General features: G+C 45.6%; 1 protein-coding gene across 1 annotated transcript in view; it reads right to left on the minus strand.

The window, feature by feature from the left end:
- RPRD1B (regulation of nuclear pre-mRNA domain containing 1B) overlaps positions 1 to 27,813 on the minus strand; it is a 74,114-nt gene that overhangs the window by 32,787 nt on the left and 13,514 nt on the right. Inside the window, exons 2-3 of the mRNA XM_066586456.1 lie at positions 19,526 to 19,655; positions 10,254 to 10,390 (exon numbers count right to left, since the gene is read on the minus strand). Coding sequence (XP_066442553.1) covers positions 10,254 to 10,390; positions 19,526 to 19,655 — 267 coding nt within the window. The remainder of the gene's footprint in view (positions 1 to 10,253; positions 10,391 to 19,525; positions 19,656 to 27,813) is intronic.

Raw genomic sequence — 27,813 nt, forward strand, 5'->3', positions numbered from 1 at the left:
GGGGACACAGGATTTCAGTTTTTGAAATACGCAGGGGTCTCAGCACATAGACCCCCAATCAATCAGCAAATTATCCCCTGTCCTATAGATAGGCGATAACTTGGAAACTTAGTACAACCCCTTTAAGTCCAGGACTACACGGGGACTTTGGTTGCAAAACATCAAGTCTCAGGAAAATTGCAACCTGTACTGAAAGCATAACAGACTTGGGAGATTTCGCGACTGTCGCTTTGCGGCGGTATAAGCCACATCCCAGTCCCAATGACGAGCGCAAGTTGTAACGTCGCGGTGGGACACCACGAACTTGTCGCACAGTGTAAGTTGCCATGTAGCTCAATACAGACGTATAGGTGATCAGTCCTTGCTGATGAGCGATAAATCCGGAATCGCCATGTCCGTGCCGTTCTCCCCTCGCGTACGCTGCTGCTATTGCCAGACCACTTGTTCAAGCAGCTGTTCCTCGTAGCCGGACACGTAGGGGGATGAGGGGGTGGGGGGTCAGGGACAATCTGCTAAATTTAGTCATGACACAACATTCCGGTAACATAACTGCTCTGGTCAGACAGCTCCCCCGCACTGTGTAACAGATAGATATCGGGGAGGGCGATGCTGCTTCGTGGTTTAGGATTTGGCAGAAGAGTCCAATATTATATAATACAGTGCAACGACGGGTCTTAAAAGGGGCGCCGTTCGTTTCCTTGTACTACTAATACCCAATAAGGCCACGTTCACATGGGGTGGATTTGCTGCAGACCCCCCCACACGGACAATTGGTTTCTTCTCGCTTGCATGAAGAATCATTTTTCTGTAGCGTGCTATGAAGGGTTATCGCTGCGGAATCCAAAGCGGAACGACAGTGCCGGATTCTGCAGCAGAAATCCGCCCATGGGCACTAGGCCTTAGGCCGCGGGCACCCGTAGCAGAATCTGACCCTGTGCCCAGCCGGCATCCACGCGTACCGGTCCCTAAGTCTTTATCTGTACTGCGGATGGTCCTCACGGCGAGCGGTCGGATATGCACAGTGCAGATTTTTTTTTCCAATCTCAGCTTTGTCCCCCGTCTTCGCCTAGTGAGGACACAGAATCCGCCACCTTTCCGCAATGACCTTGCGGAAGGGCCTTGAATCGGACGGCTTCCATTGACTTCAATGGAAGCGATCAGCGTGGAATTTAATGCAGAATTCGGTTCGGATTTTCCACATCAGAAAATCTGCGCCAATCCTACCACGTGTGAACGTGCAACCAATCAGAGCTCAGCTTTCATTGCTCACACTGCTCTGGAAAAATGTAAGCTGAGCTCTGATTGGTTGCTACAAGCACAGACTTTCCGTTAGACCGTTTTGATTAACGAGGCCCATTAGGTTTTGTCATTTGCAGCATTAGCAAGAACAGGTCTTTTCTACAGCCAGCATGATTTGCTTTTCTAGTCATTGAAACACGGCCGCCGCTACTGAATAACATACGAAGCTTTCTGCTTAAGTCGTTCCCTCTATTAGTCGCACGTTTTATGCTAGGTTTGCCTCAATATCCTTCACTTTGCATCAAAAAGCACAGTAACAGGATCACATTTGTAATACTTCCTCCTAACTCCCTGGAGGCGACCGTACTCAGCGGCGGCGGCGTGACCTCCTATTCCTTCGGAGATTTTATTCGCGTGTTTGGAATCGGCGTGTCATGGACGGAGGGAAAACACAATGCGGGGATTACTGATAGTTTCTGCATGCAGAGGAATTTAGAGAACGGTTTAGAATGTCAGCACAAAAAAAAAAAAATGCCAATAAAACGGGTCGCCTTCGCGAGCGGGCGGCTGACTTCAGAGACATGATCAGGAAGTGGGAAAGTGAGAAGGGACACAGCGGACTGTAATTAATTGGGGTGAGCGACCTTCTTCACTAATCTCTGACAAACCGTATTAAACAGTTTTTCTGCTGCTGCAAAATTGAAACCCGAAGCACATGGAGCCGCGGGCAGAGTTGTGTGCTTGATAGCCCAGGCGTTAACACCTTACTATAGTGTGCTAAAAATACAGCACTGAGGGGACCCTTTACAGCCTAGCCCATCACATGCATGGCAGCAAAAATAATAGGTTACTGAGTATCTTCGTCAGGAGACCCTCCCAGGTCTACTTCTTAACCAAAAATAAATAAACTCCCGCTGCAGTCTTGGTATTCGTGGTCTTAAGGTGCCCATATACCTTGGCGGCCTAAACATTCATGTCAACTCTACGATATAAAATGGGAAGTGTTTTCAATGAGTGGAAGGATGGATGCCAATGCTAGACACCTCCGGCAGTGCCTTATCCCCCGTGGGGAAAAAAGGCATCGGACATTTTGGAATCCAACGCATCCAACTCTTCTGCCCAATATCTGTCATCAGGCAAGCCTCAGGACACCCTCATGAGAGAGTCAGGCGATCATGCCAAAAATCAGTAAGTATGGATGACTGTCCTCTAATCTTAAGGGTACGGTGCTGTGCACAAAAGGAGTCCCAACCAGAAAAGATAATCTGCACACCCAAAAAAATCACATTTACGAAATATCTTTGTTATACATGGAATAAATATGAGGACACACAACGGATAAAAAACATTTAAAGACCCAAAAATGGGAACAGCCCAATCCAAGAAAAAAAAAAAAACAACAACATCTACTACAGGTATAAATTATCAAAAATATCACAAACAGCCTGAATAGTATGCCAAAGAAATCAGGCAATACAAATAGGGAAATTAAAGGTATAAATAAAGTAAACATGCAAATGGAAATATGGAACAATACCACTAGGGCGCCATCTATTGGAAGGCAGCATTCCTGCAAGTCAATGTCAGACCTTTTAACACGCCTTGTAACAATGAGGCATTGTTCTATCCTCCATTTGCATATTTCCCAGAGGAGCATGCATAGCCTTATAAGTCTCCTCACACCTTCTAGGTACTCTCCCCAAGGAGAAACGGCATCCTTCCTGACCCACATCACAGGCCTCTGACTAGCCAAGCCAGAAACCTACTGCCACACAGATGAGGGACAAACACCCCGAAACAGCAATCTGTGCATGGTTGGCTTCCCCTTCTGGAGAAGACTCTGGTTTGACTTCTATTCCCAGTCATTGTTACAAGGCTTGTTATAAGGTCTAACATTGACTTGCAGGTATGTGGCCTTCCAATAGGTGGCGCTGCAGAGGTATTGTTCCATCTTCCCATTTGTTTTATTTATGATGCCCGGTAAACGCTGTAAAAAGAAATGCAAAACTGCCAGTCTGCCTCTCCAAAAATGTAATTAAAAGAAATCCAAAAGTAGCATGTACAGCAATAAAAACTAAGCTAACGACTACTGTACATCTCTATCCAGAATCAAAAGGTAAGTGTTTTTTTGGTTATGAACCACATAAGTGAATGATACGCCACCCATTAACATTAGGGCCTCTACAAGATGCTACATCACCCTGAACTGAGCAATCTCACCCACAAAGCAATCCTCCAAAGTGCAAACCAACAGCAATGAAATAAGATCATTGGCATATGTGCCACCCTGAGTGGAAACCTAAGCTTTCTCATCGATGATGTAAGGCTGGCATAGCATGATTCCAAGGAACATCTAATGCTGGCAAGAGTAATGATATCCCATCTCTGTAAGGCAATCACTGCTTCAGTGGGCCATTCAGTACTTGTTTTTTCTTACTGACTGACTTCAAAGTAGAAGTATATGTGGTCCAGTAGACGTCTCACCCGACCTGATGAAGGGCTCTATGCCTTGAAACGCTTTCTATTTCAGACCAATACTCTTCAATACGAGCAAACTTCAATACAGTCTGGCATTTATTTCTGCCCATCTTACAAAATTACATTTGGCAGTCACCTACGTGGTCTAGACGCCAATTGGATAACTTACTTAATAAGACATCATTGGAGCATCAAACGGTAGGGTGCTTCCAGCAGCCAAGTGAACCATCTGTGTCAACTACGTGACTGCAAACAGTCCAAGATATTTATGTTGGCCGTACACAACAATTTACGCAGTACTGTGCTAATCGCCGTATGTCAAAGGAAACCACAACTGCAACCGGTTGAAAACTGGCGAGGTCTTTACGGGAGTCACGACTAAAAGAGCCCCAAAGTTGAACATGTTCAACCAGGACACCATGATGCCAGAACTATGGCTCATCTTGGTGGTAGAAGGCTTCCATCCCATCACCCTATTTGACTTCATCGATACAAGGCCTTACTTCGTATTGCTTGGTTTTCAGGCCAATGTGGTTGGTTCTGAACAGTTGGGAACTTGAGAAAAAAAAATTAAAGAACAAAAAGGGGAAGCAACCGTCCTTGAAAAAAAAAACAAAATATGACTTGTGCTGAAATTCCTGTATCAGTTTCCCCAGACGGACTTGTAAGGTAAAGATTGCACTTGGCACTGTCAGCAGTTCTACATTTCACGTCTTAGATGGAATACTGCTAATAGAAGCAAACGCTCTACAGCCCTACTATCGTAAGTCAGGCACCTCGACTTACAAAGAACACCATGCATAAACCGTGGCGCTTCTAACTGGCCATAACAGTCGTATTTGAGTATCCCTAATCCTATATATTCTATATGAATTGTGCCTCAGAGGGGATATTGTATCAGTACGGCCAACGGAAGAATGTGCTCCTCACTCCTCCATGATGGGTTAGGCTTATCTTTAACAACCGCCATGGACGACTGCCAAGAATGTTCCTGCTATGTACATAACACCGCAGATAAAAATACCGCACCCTCATATGACCGTTTTATCTTTAGTTTACTACCACATTCCCAACAACCGGCCCGTCATCGCGTTTTAATCTCGCTCTTCAGCTGGAAAACATCATTAAATAGGAATCGCACCTAAATTCTGACTTGACGTCAGAAGAGGACAATGGAAGCCGTCTACCTGCCAAAATGCTTACGGGTTTTCTCACGGAAGGGACTAGGCAGAGCAATCTGTTTCAAGGTTTCCTAGCCAAGAACTCGTTAGACAAAAGACATTTCAAACAAATACCCCCAAAATCAGTTACGATGATGAACAAAAATGCTCAACTAACATCATACTACATGGTGGGGCTTCTACTAGTAAATTAGAAGAGACGGTGGTGGTGAAAAGTACGAAGGCTGCCCTGAAACTACGTTGGCACATGGCATCAGGTATGGAAGTTGGTGATATGGCAATAAAGTCGGAACCTTCCCGCCAATATCCGGTAAATTTTGTTGCCGTGCAACACATGGCAGATGAGCGGCAGTCTGCCAACATGGCTTCTGACATGAAAGTGCGTGTAAAACGAAAGTATGTTCATTTCTTCACATGGTAAAAATTGCAGCCAATGAGATGCATCGATGCTTACAGAGACCAAACAGTGGATGCCAGCACAGGGAGGCGGTGAGTGGTGTGTTACAACAGTGGATGCCAGCACAGTGAGGCGGTGAGTGGTGTGTTACATCAGTGGATGCCAGCACAGGGAGGCGGTGAGTGGTGTGTTACATCAGTGGATGCCAGCACAGGGAGGCGGTGAGTGGTGTGTTACATCAGTGGATGCCAGCACAGGGAGGCGGTGAGTGGTGTGTTACAACAGTGGATGCCAGCACAGGGAGGCGGTGAGTGGTGTGTTACAACAGTGGATGCCAGCACAGGGAGGCGGTGAGTGGTGTGTTACAACAGTGGATGCCAGCACAGGGAGGCGGTGAGTGGTGCGTTACAACAGTGGATGCCAGCACGGTGAGGCGGTGAGTGGTGCGTTACATCAGTGGATGCCAGCACGGTGAGGTGGTGAGTGGTGCGTTACAACAGTGGATGCCAGCACGGTGAGGCGGCGAGTGGTGTGTTACATCAGTGGATGCCAGCACAGTGAGGCGGTGAGTGGTGTGTTACATCAGTGGATGCCAGCACAGTGAGGCGGTGAGTGGTGTGTTACAACAGTGGTGACAGCACAGTGAGGCGGTGAGTGGTGTGTTACATCAGTGGATGCCAGCACAGGGAGGCGGTGAGTGGTGCGTTATAACAGTGGATGGCAGCACAGTGAGGCGGTGAGTGGTGTGTTACATCAGTGGATGCCAGCACAGTGAGGTGGTGAGTGGTGTGTTACAACAGTGGTGACAGCACAGTGAGGCGGTGAGTGGTGTGTTACATCAGTGGATGCCAGCACAGTGAGGTGGTGAGTGGTGCGTTACAACAGTGGATGGCAGCACAGTGAGGCGGTGAGTGGTGTGTTACATCAGTGGATGCCAGCACAGGGAGGCGGTGAGTGGTGTGTTACATCAGTGGATGCCAGCACAGGGAGGCGGTGAGTTGTGCGTTACATCAGTGGATGCCAGCACAGTGAGGCGGTGAGTGGTGTGTTACATCAGTGGATGCCAGCACAGGGAGGCGGTGAGTGGTGTGTTACATCAGTGGTGACAGCACAGTGAGGCGGTGAGTGGTGTGTTACATCAGTGGATGCGTTACATCAGTGGATGCCAGCACAGTGAGGCGGTGTGTGGTGTGTTACATCAGTGGATGGCAGCACAGTGAGGCGGTGAGTGGTGTGTTACATCAGTGGATGCGTTACATCAGTGGATGCCAGCACAGTGAGGCGGTGTGTGGTGCGTTACAACAGTGGTGACAGCAACATGAAAGACAAGTCGCATTTTGGACAGCCATGCACAGTTGTCACACGACAAAACGTGGAGTCTCGATCCGCTCATAAGCATGAATTAGCAGATCACAGCCCCCTATACACTGTAGCCGATACTCCGCTGAGGTCAAAGACCGAACCCTACACATATCGCCATCATATGGCTTTGTCAGTGGAAGACCCAACGCGAGCGGAGGGGGCTTTTTATATTTGATAAGGAAACCTGTGGTCAAGGAAGAAAGAAAATGCATTTTACCCCGGCAAAAAAAAAGCTCGGCTCCCGGCGTCCCACATACAAGAATGCTCGAGTCTCCCATTGTAGTCAATGGGGTTCATTACTCGAGTCGAGCTCTTGAATTTTACGAAAAGCTTGCCTCGAATAACGCGGACCCGAGCATTTGGGTGCGCCCTCAGCTCTAGTAATAAATCATTACAATACAGGCCACTCTTTAAATCAGTGCTTCTGCTGACAACACCTGTATATATCTATCCAGACTCAAAACATAAGTCTTTGTTGGCTGTCAACCACATATGTGACTGATAGGTCACCCATGAACATTAGGGCGCCTATAGGATCCTATACCACACTGAACTCATCCATAGTGTAACCAACAGCAATGAAACAGGATGGCACATATGCCAATGATCTTGAAAAGAAACCCAAGCTTTCTCATCGATGATGCAAGTGGTACTGCCAACACCCATTGTGACGTTGTGTTCTAACATAAGATAGACATAAGTTTCAGAACGACCCTCGCAGAAGCATAAATCTGTGTCCCCGATTGTTTTAGGTGCCACAGTCTCTCCTCCATAACAAAACCAGCAATAAAAGAGTCGGGCACCGTGTCGTAATTAAGCAAGTCCCATCCTACGACAGATGGGATTTACGTGATTGGCAAACGTGATTTGGGAAACCGTCCGATCCTTATTTCCCCTGACATCTGCCAACGGGATACAGTCAGGACGTCCCCATGTACAATAGTTGACCTCCAGATCTAGGGAACGCATACCAAAAAAAAAACTGTGCCATGGCCCTATTTGCCACCGATTTGAGAGGTCAGTGGAAATCTCCATAAAAGCCGACTAGGATAGGTCTATGACAGACTTGAGGTTACAGCCCAGGAAGTTGGCCATTAGGAGAATAACCACAATGCAGACAAAATGATGGATGGCAGACACAAGACTTTCACAAAGTGGACATCATCATTAGACTTGGGGTACGTTCTCATATAGCAAAAAGATGGGGCAGATTTATCACAGTGGAAAAGCCACATCAAAAGTGCAACAAAAAACATAACAAAATCCATTCCATTGATACAGATTTTGATGCGGGTCCACAGCAGATCTGACCCTTTCAATTGAATTGGTGAAATCTGCTGCAGATACACCGCAAATTGCACATCAATGTTGCCGATTCAGCATTTTTTTTGTTGCACTTTTTATGCAGACTTTGAGACCTCCTTCATAAGGGCGACAAATCGCATGTATGTGAAGCCCATGGTTTCCTATGGGTTCCTTCACACATGCGATGCTTTGTAGCATGCTACAAAACGACACAAAAAACACGCGGGTCCGGCGATATGCCCGCAACTCACAAGGTTTTGTAGCCCATTTTTCCCTATGGAACCTTCCTCTCTGTTGCATCGCACAAAAATGCGGTTTTCGTGCGATGCAACTTTGACAGTAGGAAATGCTACTGTCAAAGCTATAATCTAAGCCCTAACTGTGGAAAAAAAAATATACACATATATCACTTTAGACGCGCTGTCAGCCCGGCCGCATCTTCTCCCCCAGTCCTGGCACGGATCATCATCTTCTCTTCTGGCTGGGGATTCAAAAATCCCCGCCTCCTGGAAGCACTGGCTGTGATTGGCTGACGCTTAGCCAATCACAGCCAGTGCTCGATGAATGACTGTGATTGAACCAATCACAGCCACTTATCGAGAGCTGGCTGTGATTGGCTAAGCGTCAGCCAATCACAGCCAGCGCTTCCAGGAGGCAAGGATTTTTGAATCCCCGGCCAGAAGAAAAGAAAACGACAATTACTGCTGGGGATCTGGGGAGAATATTGCAGCCGGGCTGACAGCGCGGGAGAGGTGATGTATGTGTATTTTTTTTTTCTTCTTCAGTTACGGCTTATTTTCGGGGAAGGGCTTATATTTCAAGCCTCCCCTGAAAATCCTCGCATGTGGGGGTACAAAATCGCGGTATTGCCACGAGAAGACGCAGAGATATCGCACAGACCAGCGATGCGATGTCGCTGCAACTTTCTTGCAGTGATGCCGTGTCGCCCGTGTGAAGGAGGCCTTATGCACTTAAAGGGGTTGTCCCGAGGCAAACATCAAAATTTTAAATTAGCCCATTCCCCCTGTCACCCCTCCCCCCCCCCCCCCCCGGCATAAAATAGCAATTTAAAGCGGTTTTTAAACCGCTTGCTACTCGCCAATGTGATGAAATATGAAGTTATAAAAATCTTCTCCCCAAGATGGCCGCTGGTCCTTTCCCAGGGATGCACCGCGGTTTTTCTCCCATGGTGGACCGCGGGTCTTCTCCCATGGTGCACCATGGGCTCTGTGCGGTCCATTGCCGATTCCAGCCTCCTGATTGGCTGGAATCGGCACACGTGACGGGGCGGGGCTACAATGACGACGCGGTGACCAGCTCTCCGGCACGAGCGGCCCCATTCACCAGGCAGAAGCACGGACTGCGCAAGCGCGTCTAAAAATGCCAGAAGACATCGGAATTAGACAGAGCCATGGAGATGGGGACGCCAGCAACGGAGCAGGTAAGTGAATAACTTCTGTATGGCTCATATTTAATGCACGATGTATATTACAAAGTGCATTAATATGGCCATACAGAAGTGTATACCCCCACTTGCTGCCGCGAGACAACCCTTTTAATTTTCTGCTACGTTTGAACTTATCCCAAAGGTATATTTACATGTAGCAGAAATAGTGCCAATTTTCCACAGTGGAAAATTCCAAAATCGGCATCAAAACAGTTTCAAAATCTGCACCACTCGTGCAGATTTTGATACGGATCCGCCAGAGACTCCAATCTGCACGATTTTCGCTATGTGTGAACGTACCCCAAGGCCAGCGACACGAGTAGATTATGGCACATATATGCATCCGTAATACAGGGGAGTGTTCCAGCCTGCTCACAGGTATCCTGACCTGAACGCCAATCATCATATGATGCTCGTAGTTCATGTGTGGATACCCGCAGTGAGGCCGAGACACTGTTCTGTTTTACGGATGCATAAATGCGTCCGTAATACGCTCATGGGTCACCGGTCTAACACGGAAATTTCTGTACATTAGAGAAGATATTATAAAATTGGTGCAAAAGAAATGCAGAGCATTTGTCCAAGGCAACCAATCAGATTCATCCTCTAATTTTCAGAGGCCCTTTTGAAAATGAAAGCAGCAACCCAATTGGTTATCCTGGAAGAACTACTATATACAATCACTTGAATGACTACGTGATACCAATATGAATGTGATGTGGGAACTCGTGAATGGGGAGTGGTTAATGGGGTGCGTGCCTTAGAAAGCAGCACTGCTCCCATTCAAGAGACAAGAAAAGCAGCAAGGACCAGTGTCACAAGGGGTCCCTCAGAGGCGGTGTACCTGGAGCTTCCCTGGGGCTGTCATCTCCGTCAATCGCCAGTCTGAGTTGCTGAACGAAGTCAGCGGTGTAGACGCTACGCTCCTGCCAGATGTGTAGTAACCTCTCTAAGGGCTTCCGGCACCCATCATCTGCTTCACTGCATCAAAATCAAGAGACATAAAAATACACGTTATTAACAGTAACAGAAATGAACAAAAATTATAAACAAACAACGGAAACTTTTTAGGATAGGTGATCGATAGCAAGTCAACAGGGATCCGCAGCTCGGGACCTACATCGATCAGCTGATAAAATGCTGCCAAAGGATGGCTGCAATGCTTAGAGCGCTGTCCGTAGCCCAGTGGCCCGGTTTGGTATTGCAGCTCTCTCCCATTCATTGCAATTGGAATATACTGTACTATCACACACACGTAAGGTATAAAGCTTTGGCCTATGTGCTACCAATCCTTCTTCGGCCTACATGCTACTAATCCTTCTTAGTCATTGTCTTCCATTGGAGCTAAAACCTCAATAATCCATAACAGACTAGTTGCTAGGGAGAGGACACCAGACAACTCAGGCTGTGGTTGTTGGGCACTGTCACCCAAGTAACTGGACATATCTCCAATTCTTCATCCCAAAGGTGGACTGGCACTGTGCCAACAGTTTAGCGCTTTTTTCCCCCCTGAATGAAAAATAAATGTCACACAAGATGCAGGGGAATAAAACAAAGCCCCCACTAAGTATTGCATGCCTAACACAGGAGGAGGTGCAGGGCCACTTAAGTAAGATTAAAATAGATAAAACGCCGGGCCCAGAAGGAATACACCCAAGGGTTCTAAGGGAACCAAGAAGACTGCTATTTCTTAATTTCTTATATTTAGGGACACTATTGAGACCGGGGTTGTACCACTGGATTGGAATACTGCCAGTCTGGCTCCAATATACAAAAAAGGGTATAAAAGTGAGCCTGGTAACTACAGGCCGGTAAGTCTCACTTAATTTGAAAACTATTTGAGGTTTCTGAGAGACGCTATCCTAGAATACCTCAAGGAGAACAATGGGTTCATGAAGGGTCGATCATGTCAGACCAATCTGATCAGCTTCTACGATGAAGTAAGTTCTAGGCTGGACCTGGGAGAGTCTATTGATCTTTTATATCTGGACTTCTCTAAAGCATTTGACACTGTGCCGCATAATAGACGGATATATAAAAGGAGACAGCTCGGATTGGGTGAAAACGTGTGTATCTGGGTAAAGAACTGGCTCAGAGACAGAAAGCAGAGGGTGGTAATAAATGGTTGATACTCTGATTGGGCCACAGTCACTAGTGGGGTGCCACAGGGTTCAGTAATAGGCCCCATTCTGTTCAATATATTTAGGTTCAAATAAATTTTATCATCATTTATCAATTTGCACACATATTTAATACCAAACTAAGGAAAGGGGGGAAGGGGGAGTTGAGCTACAAGCCCCACTGTAATTAAGGAGATCTTTGTAAGCTGTTCAATATATTTATCAACGACCTGATAGAGGAACTACACAGTAAAATATCAATATTTGCAGATGATCCAAAACTATATAAGGTAATTAATACAACAGAGGACAATGTACGGCTACAAACGGACTTAGATAAGCTGGGGGTTTGGGCAGAAAAATGGCAAATGAAGTTCAATGTTGAAAAATGTAAGGTTATGCACATGGCCAGGAGAAACGGATGTCACCAATATACACTAAATGAGGTACTGCTAAGGAAAAGTGATATGGAAAAAGACCCCGGGGGTACTAGTGGATTGTAGATTTAACTGGAGAAATCAATGCCAGTCAGCTGCTGCAAAGGCAAATAAAGCCTTGGGGTGTATTAAAAAAGGCATAGTGCTTGAGGGGTTCAAAGAAGGGCAACTAAACGAATTCATGGAATGACGGGACTGGAATACCCAGAGAGGCTATCCAGATTGGGATTATTTACCCTGGAAAAAAGACGACTAAGGGGTGATCAAATAACTATGTATAAATACATGAGGGGACAATACAAGGATCTCTCCCATGATCTGTTTATACCAAGGAGTGTGTGGGTAACAAGAGGGCATACGCTACGTCTAGAAGAAAGCAGGTTTCATCACCAACACGGAAGATGGTTCTTTACTGTAAGAGCAGTGAGACTGTGGAACTCTCTGCCTGAGGACATGCTGATGGCAAAATCCATCTAGGAGTTTAAGAGGGAACTAGATGTCTTTTTAGAGCGCCATGATATTACAGGATATAGACATTAGGTGACCAGCGGGTTGTTGATCCGGGTCTTGGAGTTAGGTAGAATACAAATGTTGATCCAGGGATTATTCTGACTGCGGTTATGGAGTCGGGAAGGAATTTTTCCTCCAAATAAGCTAAATTGGCTTCTGCATCATTGGGTTTTTTTGGCCTTCTTCTAGATCAACAAGGAAGAGGGTTGAAACAGGCTGAACTGGATGGACATTGTCTCCCTTCAGTCTAACATACTATGTTACCATGTCCTGTATTAAAAATAAAATCCTGAAATATTGCAGATTTCACTCTGTCCACAGAGCCTCCCAGCAGTCTGACACTTCCCATCTTACAGAGGTCACTGTTCAGTAGTCATCTCACTGTGATCAGTTGGTAGGATTGTAATCATCTCTTCCCTGCGTAGTGACCTCTGTGTATCACAGAGCATGCCCACAACACCCGCCCTACAAGAGCCAATCCAGTGAAACTTTAAAGTTTCCCTAGGATACAATTCACACAAAGCGGACTACTTATTAATGCCTGCATACTAGAATTCTGTTGTCTAGAAGTTACAATTTTGATGCACATGCCAACCTGCAACTTTTATGATATTTATGCTGCACCTCATCACTTTAGCAAAAAAAAAGGGGCAGGGCTCAGCTTTAAGGGGTGTGGTCACATGCAACTTGTCACTTTTACTATAATCTATGCCAGAAACTGGCATAGAATATAGGAAAAATGTACTGTGGCTGCTCGCTGAACTAGGCTTTGATCCTGCATATGGAGGCGCCGACAGATGAAACAAATGTATTAAGAAGCAGGAGCCTTTTAAATACATTTTTTGCTCATAGCCGGGCGCAGGGATTACTTAGAATGATGTGTGAAATGCCGGTCTAAGTAAATAAGCTACAAAGTGCCTACTAGAGCAGATAATATACTTATTGATCGCGTTATTGAAGAGATATCTGCTCCGGCTCAGTTCCCCATTGTTCCATGTGATCCGTGCTGCGACTAGCTGAATCCTACGGCTTCTGCTGTGTGGACCGGAAGTCACGTTCTCTATTCTCATCCCTATGAGAGCAGCAATGCGAACCTCATAAGAATGAATAGAGACCGTGATCGGCTCGGCACAACACAGGTTAAGTGAGCAAATGGGGGATTGGGCCATTATTGGATAAATATAGACATATTGGCAAGTGTCAATATCTATATTTGCCCCAGAAGGCAATTTGAGTCAATGGCACCCTAGGGAATTGATAAAAAAAAAAAAAGTTGCTCTGCAAAACCAATATATACACATAGTGCTGTGCAAACGTGTTAGGCAGGTGTTGCGAAAAAAATGCTGCGAAGAAGTGTTAATAGTTTTTTTTTGTCCATTAAAAATGCAAAGTGGCCGCCCCTTTGTCTTCAAAACAGCTGCACATAGTTTGTAAGCTTCCACTCAAATCCTTCTGTTTCTTCATGTAATCCTAGACAGAAAAACTGGATGAATGATGAGAAGATCAGGGCTCTATGGGGGGCCGTATCATCACCTCCAGGACTCCTTGTTCTTCTTTACACTGAAGACAGTTGTTAAATTACATTTTTTGTATGTTTGGGGTTGTTGCCCTGCTGCAGAATTAATTTGGAGCCAATCAGTTGCCTCCCTAATGGTACTGCATGCTGGATAACTATCTGCCTGTATTTTTCAGCATTGAGGACCCCAATAATCCTGACCAAATCCCCAACTTTATTCGCTGAAATGCAATCCCAAAATTGCAAGGAGCTTCCACCATGCTTCGCTGCTGCCTGCAGACACTCATTATTGTACCGCTCTCCACCATGCTTCACTGCTGCCTGCAGACACTCATTATTGTACTGCTCTCCACCATGCTTCACTGCTGCCTGCAGACATTTATTATTGTACCGCTCTCCACCATGCTTCACTGCTGCCTGCAGACATTTATTATTGTACCGCTCTCCACCATGCTTCACTGCTGCCTGCAGACATTTATTATTGTACCGCTCTCCACCATGCTTCACTGCTGCCTGCAGACATTTATTATTGTACCACTCTCCACCATGCTTCGCTGCTGCCTGCAGACACTCATTAATGTAAGGCTCTCCACCATGCTTCACTGCTGCCTGCAGACATTTATTATTGTACCACTCTCCACCATGCTTCGCTGCTGCCTGCAGACACTCATTATTGTACCGCTCTCCACCATGCTTCACTGCTGCCTGCAGACATTTATTATTGTACAGCTCTCCACCATGCTTCACTGCTGCCTGCAGACATTTATTATTGTACAGCTCTCCACCATGCTTCACTGCTGCCTGCAGACATTTATTATTGTACAGCTCTCCACCATGCTTCACTGCTGCCTGCAGACATTTATTATTGTACAGCTCTCCACCATGCTTCACTGCTGCCTGCAGACATTTATTATTGTACAGCTCTCCACCATGCTTCACTGCTGCCTGCAGACATTTATTATTGTACCGCTCTCCACCATGCTTCACTGCTGCCTGCAGACATTTATTATTGTACAGCTCTCCACCATGCTTCACTGCTGCCTGCAGACATTTATTATTGTACCGCTCTCCACCATGCTTCACTGCTGCCTGCAGACACTCATTATTGTACCGCTCTCCCCCATGCTTCACTGCTGCCTGCAAACACTCATTATTGTACTGCTCTCCACCATACTTCACTGCTGCCTGCAGACATTTATTATTGTACCGCTCTCCACCATGCTTCGCTGCTGCCTGCAGACACTCATTAATGTAAGGCTCTCCACCATGCTTCACTGCTGCCTGCAGACACTCATTAATGTACCGCTCTCCACCATGCTTCACAGCTGCCTGCAGACACTCATTATTGTACCGCGCTCCACCATGCTTCACTGCTGCCTGCAGACACTCATTATTGTACCGCTCTCCAGCCCTTCAGCGAACAAACTGCCTTCTGTTACAGCTAAACATTTCAAATTGTGACTAGTCAGAACACCTGCTGCCATTTTTCTGCACCCCAGCATAGTTGAGCCTCTTCATCCTGTTTCTTCGTTGGAGGTATGGTGTTTTGGCCACTTCTGGACAGTCTTCTCCCAACAGTAGATCGGTGTATCTGGGTCTCACTGGTTTCTGCCAGTTCTGAGTTGATGGCACTGCTGGACATCTTCCGATTTTGAATGAAAGTAAGAAAGATGTGTCTTTCAACTGCTGCACAAAGTTTCCCTGGCCGACCACGGTGTCTACAATCCTCAATGTTGCCCGTTTCTTTGTGCTTCTTCTAAAGAGCTTATCTTGAACTCAGTCTGCCGTGAAATCTTTGCCTGGAGGAGACCTTGCGGATCCGCATTAACTACCTTGTGTCTTGTTGCTGTGCTCAGTCCTGCCATGGTGTACGAGCTGTGACATGAAACTGTCTTCCACAACCTCATCTTTGTAGCAGTCTGGCTGCTCCTCACCCAGTTCTAAGCCTCCTACACAGCTGTTTCTTGTTCAGTTAATGACTGTGTTCCTATCTACATATGAAAACGATGGTCACTTGTTTAGTATAACCGGTTAATAAAACACCTGACCAGAATCCTACAAAATCCCTGACTTTGCGTAAGTATATCTAGAAGAAGTGATGTGGTTTTAAAGGACAAAAGGCTGGTTACACCACATACTGATTTGATTTAGATTTCTCTTTTGTGAATTCACTTAAAGTGTTAACTGTTTATTTTTGTCAATTAACAAAATGCAATTTTTGAAAACATTCTTACTAGAGATGAGCGAGCGTACTCGTTTCGAGTAATTACTTGATCGAGCACCGCGATTTTCGAGTACTTCAGTACTCGGGTGAAAAGATTCGGGGGGCGCCGGGGGAGGCGTGGCGGAGCGGGGTGGTAGCAGTGGGGAACAGGGGGGGGGCCCTCTCTCTCTCCCTCTCCCCCCACTCCAACCCCCCACTCACCCACGGCGCCCCCCGAATCTTTTCGCCCGAGTACGGAAGTACTCGAAAATCGCGGCGCTCGGGCGAAAAAGGGGCGTGGCTGAGTAGGTTCGCTCATCTCTAATTCTTACTTTGCAGCAGTTTTTCCACACCTGCCTAAAACGTCCAGAATATTTTATTTATATATATTCTTTTGCGTTCCCTTTGAGATGGAGCCTAACAGACTCGGTGCGTGGGGTACGTAGGAATTAAGACATGGCTTTAACTTATGACAATCAGGTAAGAAATGTATGAATGCAAGGACCACAAACATGGTTAGTGAATATAGAGTGGCAATTTAAGGGTTAAGTTGTTTTCCCTTTTTTATATTAACTTCTAGATGAAAGCTCCCGCTGAGCTGATATATGGCCTTGAATATAAGCCTTGCTAGCCGAAACCTGGATCTCGTAATTTATTTCAACGGTGTAAGCTGCCAAATGCTGTGGGCAATATATTATCTCGCACTTCCTCCTCAATTCCAAGTGTGTGATCGCTGCATCATAATCCGGCATAAAAATCTAATTTAATATCATGGAGCAAATGGCATCCGCCATCCTGTACATCTATATGCCTGGTGAGGCCTCGCCGGCCGGCACTGGCCAGGACAGGAGACGCATTGGTCCGTGGTGCACAAAATACCTTACGGAGGACATTTACAAGGGGATGTACTGATGTAATCATCGTTATACGTTTTCATTGATACAATGATTAAATGTGTTAAACGCAGAGGATCACCTTTATTTCACAAAAATACACACCGAAATGTTGTTTAACTTAGTTTTTTTATGATTGCATATTTTATTCCATTTTTTACATAATTATAGTGGCAGCCATCTTTCCCCAGCTGTAGACAGCAGTCCCACAAATTAGCTTTATAAGAGCCACATTGACTTCTGTGGGAGAGTGTTCTAAGCATGCACTGTGACCTGTGCAGGGAATGGGAGGAGGTGAGCTGTAACCATCACTTAGTGTTCCTGTATAATCTATACCTAGGGGTTCTATTTCTTGGTAATCCTGCCTCTGATAAGATGGCTGCTGAAAAGTTTTTCTTTGCAGAAGGAGTTTCAGTCTATTGCGATTGTGTCTAAAAACTTCAAGATATTGTTTTATTTTATATTCGATAACACTGAAAATAGGGAAAAAATAGTTTATTAAATACTTGCATTATATCCATTGAATAATAATTTGTGAACCTCTGCATTTCACCATACCTCTGTTATTCCTGAAGGGAAAATATTAATACATTGACAACTGGGAGTTCCCAATTGGGGGGGGGGGGGGGGGGGTCCTTACTCACTCGGAAATTTTTTAATCAGTGCCAAGTACTAGGTTCTGTAGAGACACACCCCTTTCAAAAGGAAATGGTAACACCTAGATATCACTTTATCAAAAATAGTCAAGAGGTGTAACACAGGAACAACATAACCCAGAGTTACAAGAAAGGATGCGGAAGAATTACTTGGGGAATACAGGTATAAAACAGGAGAGCCGACAGGTCACTAATTAGACAGTCCCGGGAGCAAGTATGTCATTATCAACGGGACAGCAATAGACTTTAGAATTTAAATAGAAAGCAACTCGGAGTCCAAGTGGTTTTCTGGGACCTCACATTGATGATCTATGCATGGAGGCGGTGTGTGATCAGGGGGAGTTCAACCCCCAATAACCCTACTAATTAGTAGTAAGACGAGACAACGCCACCCACAGGAACCCCTTCACTACTGTAATTTAAAGGGGGTTTCCCAGGACTTAAAATTGCTTCTCAACCACTCTGTCATTCTGGTTGATTCTGACCAGGACATGTGACTGCAGCAGCCTATCATTGGCCACGTCAGTGACCTTCTATAGCCTGTGATTGGCTGCACCAGTCACGTGACCTTGTCAGAAGAAACCAGAAGCACAGAGTAGATGAGAAGCAGTTTTAAGTCATGGAAAAATCTCTTTTAAAGAGTCCAAATGTCAAGCCCCTTAAAGCGACCCTCCGGTCCTGGACAAACAAAGACTATCTGATGCACACTGCGCATTGCTTGTGCATCATTAGTCTTAATCCTAGTTTAGACACAACGATTATCGCTCAAAAAACCTTTTGAGAGATAATCGTTGTGTGCTTTTTTTTTTTTTACAATGCAACGTCATTGCTCAAACGTTAAACGATCACCTTGCGCTCCGAGCGGGGGATGCAGAAGTCAAGCGGGGCTGCTTGTCTTCTGCATCCAGCTGTTCTCTGCTCGGAGCGCCCGGCTGGTATACAGCCGAGCGCTCTGAGCAGCGGATGCACAAGACAAGTGAGGCCGCTTGTCGTCTGCATCCAGCTTCTCTCTGCGCGGAGCGCCCGGCTGTTATACAGCTGAGCGCTCCAAGCAGGGTAAGCAGAACACAGCTGGACCGCTCTGTTCTTCAGACCCTGCCTTTCTTCAGGGTATAGTATCAGCTGTATCCCGCTTTGAATTCCTGATAACTGATCGCTGATCTTTCAGCATGCTGAAAGATCAGCGATCAGCGATGGCTAAACGAAAACTGCACGACGTCAGCGCAGTTAGACATAATGATTATTGCTCAAAAGATGGCTTTGAGTGATTTTTGAGCGAAAATCGTTGTGTCTAAAAGGGCTTTAAGACCCCACACACCTGCTTTCATTGACCCGTAAGCAACACTGGCCAGTCAGGTCTTACATTACTGAGGTATACTAATACACAGTGTGCAGCAGGTAGTCAGAGAAGCGGTGTGGCCATCTTTGTTTGTCCAGGACTGGAATGTCCCTTCAAGGGTACTTCACACAGTTCTTGGCATCTGAAGAGTCACATGCCAGTTTCAATGGAAATTTCTGGAATGTATTTGCATGGGGACTACAGAAAAAAAAATAAAGCAATGGGGCTGACCCACGTGCAGAAAACCACATACGGATTCTACATCAGTAAGGGACGTCACTTTTTTTGCAACATAGATTTTATATCCGCCCCACATGGATTACACCATGGATTCCCATGAATGGGACACTTTTTGAAGCGAATTTGACACAAATTCCATACGAAATCCGCCAAGTGAACATGGTCTAAGAATTGCCTTTCCCCGCATGCAGCACCTCCGTACCTGGACACATGAGTGAAGGCGTCCAGTAGAACATTCTCAAATTCCCGCGTGAACTCCGGTCCCTTGCGCTTACTGTTCTGAATGACATCATTGGCCAAGTAGAGGAACGTCAGCTTTCGACCTGCCTTTGCTGGAAAATAAAGGGTTCATAAACTCAGTGCATGAACTCATACGATAATGTAAAAAAGTCAAATACCCACTTCTACATATACACCATATATGCGCATTACAATTTAAGAGTTTTCTGCTACAGTTATAGCTCCCCCTACAGGATACTTTGGGAAACACACTAGTTTAAAGAGCCAGAAGCAGTTTTCCCTATAGTGTACCGCCATAACAACGCATTATTGTAGTCTATGTGCCGTAGTGGAAACGGTATATGGATGCCAAATAATGCTCAAAACAGATGTTCTGGAGCAAACAAGGAACAGTTTCATTCATACAACGGGCGATGTACACAAAACATGCTGGAAATATAGAATAAGCTGGCCAAATCTGACTCGGGAGAAATAGAATATAGTATAGTATTACATATACGCACAGAATTCTCCCCAGAAGTGCCATATGTTTGTCAAAGACTCAGCATGCACATTGCATTTCCCCAGGACTCCGGTTCAGAGTCAGTGCAGCGAGAGCTCTGCACCCGCTCTTCTGAATACCTTCAGAGGGGTTATCCGAAACGTCTACTTTTGAAGCCTATCCTCAGGATAGGTTATCTTATCAACCATTGATCAGGGGGTTCCGCCTCTAAAAATTTCCACTAATCGCACTGACAGCAGGCCGGGCAATCAGTTGGACCACGCCTGTGGCAGATAGTGCCGTCAACATTGCAGTGGCCAATTTGATACTGCACTCTCACAGAAACCATATCTGTTTTCATAGCGGTCCACACTGACAGCAAGACCCAACAATCAACAGGGATCTCCAGTAGTGGACTCCCATAGATACTATACATCACAGCTATAAATGAACGACTGCCTGTATACACGGGCCGCTCCGTCATTCAGTTTTAGTGCATACATAAGCTGAACGATGAACAACTAATTCTCATTCGTCATTCAGTTGGGGCATGCATATAGGCTGAAGGATAATGAATTCCAGCTGGATACAGGAATTGGAACGATTTATCAGGCCGTGTAAAAGGACCCTCAGTCGGGTAGGTACACAACTAATATGTATGGCCACCATAACACCTCAGCATGCGGCAGGTCGGATCCATTTTTCGGCAGAATTCATTATTCGACCCCATTGATTCGTATAGAGCAAATAGAAACTGTGAAGATTATGGACACAAATGATTCCTTATTGACTCTACACCCAGTTTAGTCATCGATTGTGATTTTCCACTTATGGAGAAGAAATCTCAGCATGCTGCGATTTTGTGTGAGCTACGCACTGACAGCTTCTGTCCCGCGGCCATTCTGCAATCAGCATTGCAGAATCACCGCGGGAGCCGCGTCATCGCCATAGCGCTGCCGCCGTGTCCTCTATACTGCGCATGCGGATTGGAGCGCAGACCGGGAATTCCGCAGCACAGAGAAGAGACGCTAGACAGGTAAGCTGTCACTGGTCGAGCGCCGGGTCGAACTCCGCTGAAAGAATCCTGCATGCGGGGTCCGACCCGCCTGTGGACAGGAGCCTGTAATGAGGAAGGCAACAGAAGGATCCAACATACATAAAAATGGTGGTCTGGTTTCAGTATTCTAACATACCACCATAACACTGATGCAGAGACGTAATGGGATGTTCTTCATCTGTAGAATACATAGACTGCCGAGACCAAACAACCCCTGTCCGTACGTTCTATACAGCTGTTACAGAAGGGTAATGCGAATTACCCAGAGCAGATGAGTTCTACGCCGGGCTCCAGATGGGGATCAAAACTGTTGGCAATGCGACCAAGAATTTGCAAATGGAGACAAGATTTTTCAGGTCGTGACGCCATTTGTGATCAGCCCTGCTATAATGAGAGAAAGATTTACTCTACACCTAGCAGGCATGCCACAGGTAGGCATATCTCCATGAAGACCATGCCCCCCATGTACATGCTGCCTAGCTTCTGCTGGACAAAGCATGCCTCAGGAACTACTCGCTGAAGTGTTCCCCCTCAGCACTGACTGACTGCCCAATAATATGAGCTCCTGTTCCTGCGATTACCAGGGTGGCGTATATAGCTCCAGTCAATGCAATTAAAGTGGAGGAGTTGTGGGCACAGCTCTGGTGAATGGGCGGATGGAAGGGAGCTCTGAAAGTAATCACACTGCAGGGAGGGGGCAGAAGCTCTGAAAGGGATTATACTGCAAGGGGGAGTGGAGCAATAGCTCTGGGAGTGGTGATTATACAGCGAGAGGTAAGCACAGATGTGGATATGTCCTTTAGGCCTCGTTCACACGGGCGACATATCGTGTTCGTTCAGCCCATGCTTTCCAATGGGTTAATTCACACATGCGATGTTTTGTAGAATGCGACATGCAGACTCAAAAACTTCACAGGTCCAGCTATATGCACGCGACTCGTGAGGTTTTGTAGCCCATGTTTCCTCTTTGTGGCATTGCATCGCACGAAAACACAATTTTCATGCGGTGCAACTTTGACAGTACAAAAATCCAACTGTCAAAGCCCTAAACTAAGCCCTGGCTGCAGGAAAAATTAAAAAAAAAACAAAAAAAAAACCCCATCACCTTAAAAATCGCTGTCTGGGGTCTGCTGTAGCTTCTTCCTGATCCCCGACACTATTTTTCTTCATATATTCTGGCCAGGGTTTTAAAAAAAAAATCACCACCTCCTGGAAGCACTGCCTCTGATTGGCTGATGCTTAGCCAATCACAGCCATTCGAGCGCTGGCTGTGATTGGCTAAGCGTCAGCCAATCAAAGCCAGCACTCCCAGGAGGCGGGGATTTTTCATTCCCTGGCCAGAAGAGAAGAAGAAGAACCACCGTTCCGGGGATCGGGAAGAAGCTACAGCAGCGCTGGACAGCACTTTTAAAGTATACTTTAAAGAAGAAAAAAAAAATCTTGTCAATGGCTCCTGGGTAATTTTTTAGTCTGTCGCTGACCCTTTTATACTAAACTTGTTTAATAAATTTCAAACTTTATTTCTATTTAATATAGTATAGCGGATGATTTCATTCCGGTTGCCATTTCTTTTAGGTGTAAAACACATACACCCGCACATATCCGCGTACGCCCCCTGGATATACTGTAGGTATGGCATCCATAAGCAGATCCGTGGCTTCGATTGCCGGCTGCATTGATAGAACTGAAGAATGCCGCACAATAGAAATATGGTTTATATTACAAAGTATCTTCTTGTTTTATGACTAACCGGCTTCATCTATAAAAACTGATTTAGAGCTCCTTGAACACGCATGCCTTTCAGATGAGAAGTGTACGGGCTTTAAAACTGAAAATGCAATTCAGTAGTGAATGGCATCGGGGCTCTTTGACTGCGATTAGCTCTCCATTTGTATTGTGATTATACCGGATCCAGCCATTTCCAGAGATAGAGTCCAAGTGTCACGAATGGTACTTGATTCATCAAACATTACGGAATGATTGGAGCGATTGTATTACCAAGGCAACCTCCAGCAAATTACCCAACGGAGTGATATTAAAGGCCATTAGAATGAGAAATTATGTGTATGGCAGATCATACATATAATGCACACTGTTTGGCGCATTCCTCGCCTGAACGCCCGCTGAATACGTAAGTGCGCTGAGGATTATTGTGCATTCATAAACGAGGGTCAGGATGTCGGGGAAAGAAAAAGTATTTCCCGAGCATTCTGATTTATTTACCAATTCTCCCAAAAAGATAGGCGATGAATAAGAAATGCTTTATTCCGAATCTGACCCTGAGTAGTGTCAGGAGACCGATGTGTTCTGTACGTTATTAAATAAGCGGGCCAACCATATCAGCGATTGGGACAGGGTATGATATGAGGGGAGGGGGGTGATGGCGGTGCAGAAGTAGGAAACGGCCAAGGGTGAAGAGGATGTTTCAGACACGCATCTAATAACTCAGGGCTCAGTAACACCTGCGTCCACACTCTCCTTTCCGTCTCTTGGTTCAGTTTTTGGAGCGGAGGGACAGAATTAAATGATTTCATTTTCCTCCTCATTGATTTCAACGGGTTTAAAAAAAAAAGCAAACGAGAAGTTTTCAATGCGCTTCCGTTACATTGAATTTCCATTTTTAACTGAAGAAATAGAGCAGTCTGCGGCCGAATGAATACAAATAAGTAAGCCTTGTTATTTGTATGGCGCCAACGTATTCCGCAGCGCTTTGAGGTAATTTATTTATTACCCCACCACCAAGCTTGGTATGCATTTTACTGACCTTCAGGCTGATTAAGACACAACGATTTTCGCTCAAAAATTGTTCAAATCAGTCTTTAGAGCGATAATCCTTGTGTGTAACTGAACTGACATTGTGTAGTTTTCGTTATGCCATCGCTCATCGTTGCCTTTCAGTGTGCTAACGATGAGCCTTATCAGGGATTCACAGCAGGATACAGCTGATACTATTGTTTCAGCTGTATCCCGCTCCCTGATAACAGGCTGGGTATGAAGAACAGAGCGGTCCAGCTGTGTTCTCTATACCCGGCATGGAGCGCTCGGCTGTATATCAGCCAGGCGCTCCGTGCAGAAAACATCTGGATGCAGAAGACAAGCGGGGACACCCCGCTTGTCTTCTGCATCCTCCGAGCGCTCAGCTGTATAACAGCCGGGAGCTTAAAGCAGGGAACAGCTGGATTCAGAAGACAAGCATGATCCAGCTCTGTTCTCCATACCCGGCACGGAGCGCTCGGCTGTATAACAGCCAGGCGCTCTGTGCAGAAAACATCTGGATACAGAAGACCAGCGGGGACACCTCGATTGTCTTCAGGATCCTCCGCTGGCAGCGCAAGGTAATCGCTCCGCTTGAGCGACATCTTTTGAGCGATAATTGTTGTGTCTAAATGTGCCTATACTATTGTTTCAGTAGTATTCCGTTCCCTTAAGACAAGTGGGGTATGAAGAACACAGCTGTCCAGCTGTGTTCTTCATACCCTGCTCGGAGCGCTCAGCTGTATAACAGGCTGGCGTTCCGAGCAGGGAACAGCTGGATACAGAAGACAAGCGGCCCTGCCTGTCTTCTGCATCCCCTGCTCGGAGCACTCGGCTGTATAACGGTCGAGCGCTCGGAGCGGGGAGCAGCTGGATGTCTTCTGCATCCTCCGCTCAAATCGCAAGGTGATCGCTCAATGTTTGAGCGATCACCTTGCACTGTAAAAAGCACACAACGGTTATCGTTAAAAAAAAAAAAAAAGAAGCAATAATCGTTGTGTCTAAACCAGCCTTTCGAAGGATGGAAGGCTGAGTCAACTACCTGAGCCATGTAGGGATTGAATTGAACTTGCAACCTTCAGGTCATGAGTGAGAGCCCAGTGAAAAATTATTTTTATTTTTTTTAAACAGTCCATCATTAGACTATAGCCTAGAACTCACTTTGAACAGTAGATTAGCTTTATGGCGATATGGAGGATAGGACCTCCTGCTTTTCCTAAAAGTATTCTGCATGCTCTATGTAAATGAGCTGTCGATGGGAGGTCTTGCAGCTTGTTACAATTCAGGCTGTTTGGCCCTCCTTAGGACCCCCTTGCCTGATGTCTGCCGACTACAGCTCCAATCATCAGACGAGAGGACGGACTGGTGGCTACACTTCGGGAACAGGTACAAGCCTTCATACAGTAGAGGTGGCGCTACTTTAGTGTTGGCAGTGATTTACGGTCTGTATCCCACCAACTGCCTTCCTTAGAGGATTGTTGGGGTATGAGATTTCACATTTTGATGACGAATCATGCATGTCAACAATTAGTTATACATCTTTTATAAGTTCTGCTAATTTCCGTTGCATGCACCAGTAAAACGACAAGTACTATATGTACCCAGTTGTTGACCAGTTATTTTTTTTAACCTTTTTTTAGTGTTAATGCAGTCTGGAAAGCTATAAAGTTTTCTCTTGTTCAATTATTTAAATTTTTTTTTCTATTTTCATGAAACAAAAAACTTTATTTTCATATATTTTTTATTTTTTGTGAACAAAATAAAATGTCTATTTTTTACTTTTATGTTTATTTTTTTAATAGAACTAAGGTGTATTCCGGCAACATTAACATGTCCGCGCAGGAGATCCGCTAATCAAGCTGCCCATAGGGAAGCATGGGCGTCCACAAATTAATGTAAGCATGCATATCTGTTTTGCCGACCTTTTGGTCCAGAAAACAAATCGCAGCATGCTCCATTTTTTGTGCGGATCCCACACGGACAACTTCCACTGAAGTCAACGGAAGCTGTCCGATCCGCGGCCCGTCTGCAGCAGACACTGTGGACATGCCGTGGATCCTGCGGGAAAGCAGGAGATTTTTAAAAAATGGCTGAAACACACCAAAATAGAGCAGACCGCATTCAAAAAGGCTCGTCTGAGAAGCCCCATTGAAGTCAATGGAGATATTTTACAGCATTTTTAGCTGGCGTTTCAAACAACACCTGTGTGAGAGCAGCTCAAGCTATCCTCTGTCCGCAGGAGAGGGGATCACTAATTGATCAGCGGGGTCCGACCACTGGGACCTCCACCGATTGCCAGAGCAGGGGTCCTGTGTTCCCGGAGAGACTGGTAAATATGAATGGAGAGGCAGTTCACATGCTCAGCGACCGCTGCATTCATTTCAATGAGAGCACTGGAGACAGTCGAGTGCTTGAACCTGGCTATTTTTGGTGGTCCCATTGAAATCAATGGAGCAGTCAGTAGCTGAGTATGCACGCTGCAGAGCCATTTATTTTGCCAGTCTCTCGGGGGATACGGGACCACCATTCTGGTGATCAGTGAAGGTCCCAGTAGACGAACCCCCACTGATCAGCTAGTTACTCTCTATCCTGCTGATAGGGGATAATAATGTCGCCAGGATACCCCTTTAAATAGATTTTTAAAATGTAAGTTAACTTTTTAAAAAGTTTTTGCCTGTGTCAGCGACATGTCAGAAGTTTTGATCAGTGGGGTCTGGATGCTGAAACCCCTACCTATTGCAAAAATGGCTTCTGAGCGTTGTGTCCCTTCGGACACTTCCACCTAGGTTTGGAGTAATGTATGGAAAGTCCGTACACGGCTAGTGATGACAGCTGGATGAGCACAGTGCTAAGAGAAGCACTTCTGCTCCTTTGTTTTAACGATCAGTGTGGGGGGGGGGGGGTCTCAGCATCCAGAGCCCAATTGATGAAAACTCCTGACTTGTGGTAATCATGCCGTGTCAGAACTTTTTTAAAACTTTAGTTATACTTTATCTTATGTTTCCCTTCCAGTTTGTATTATTTTTTTTGTTAATATAGTATGTACTAGTAATTATTGGAAAATTATAGCACCAGCGTTTCTATTGGCGCCACACAGCTCTGCTACAGGCATGTCACACACACAGCACTGCTACATACATTGTTCATCATATACAACAACAGGGATCAGAAGCAGCATAGCACTGGAGATGAAGGACCTGTGATGACATCAGCGTCATGCTCCGCCTCCGATCACATGATGGTGACGCTTATCCCGAGTGAATGACTTACATGCTCCGCCCCTGATGTCATCAAAGGTTCTGCATCCTTGTGAAGATTACAGGTGGGCTACAAATCCCGTGGCCTCAGTTGCTATGAAATACTAACGAACATCTAGCTGGACAGCAGCCGTGTGCGTACAGGACCTCTGATGATGTCACCGCCATGGGATCAGCTACACGTTTCAAACTAAAGCACTAAATGAAAGTTTGGCCACATAAGAGGATAATGAGCAATAAATATAATATATGCACTTTGTGGCAAAGTTGTGTCGCAATTTAGGGGGCGAGATGGGGGGGGCAATATCATGAATTGGCTGCTTGATGAGTTTCTGATAATAAGATGGAATACTGGTTGGTTTACGATATAATAGTACAATAGAATATCCTGAGGAGCCCATGGAGTGATGGAGAACTACATTGAAAATTAAGAAACTGTGAGAGAGAAAACTGATTGAGAGACAATTGCTTGATAGACAATCATGAGGGCGGTGATTTTGGTGGCGCTCTGTGAAATAAATGTATTATAATATCCTTTAGCAGCTCACAGGAGCGTAAAAACTGTAAATTAGAAAAACGGCTTAACAAAAGTATTAAAACTGTTCGGTAAACAATCGTGGGGGGCGGCTAGTTTAGCAACGCTGTAAAAAAAGTATGAAAATATCATGTAGAAGCTCATATTGTATATAATAAGCTCATTT

Source organism: Eleutherodactylus coqui, chromosome 13, assembly GCF_035609145.1.
Source record: "Eleutherodactylus coqui strain aEleCoq1 chromosome 13, aEleCoq1.hap1, whole genome shotgun sequence".
Classification (NCBI taxonomy): Eukaryota; Metazoa; Chordata; class Amphibia; order Anura; family Eleutherodactylidae; genus Eleutherodactylus; species Eleutherodactylus coqui.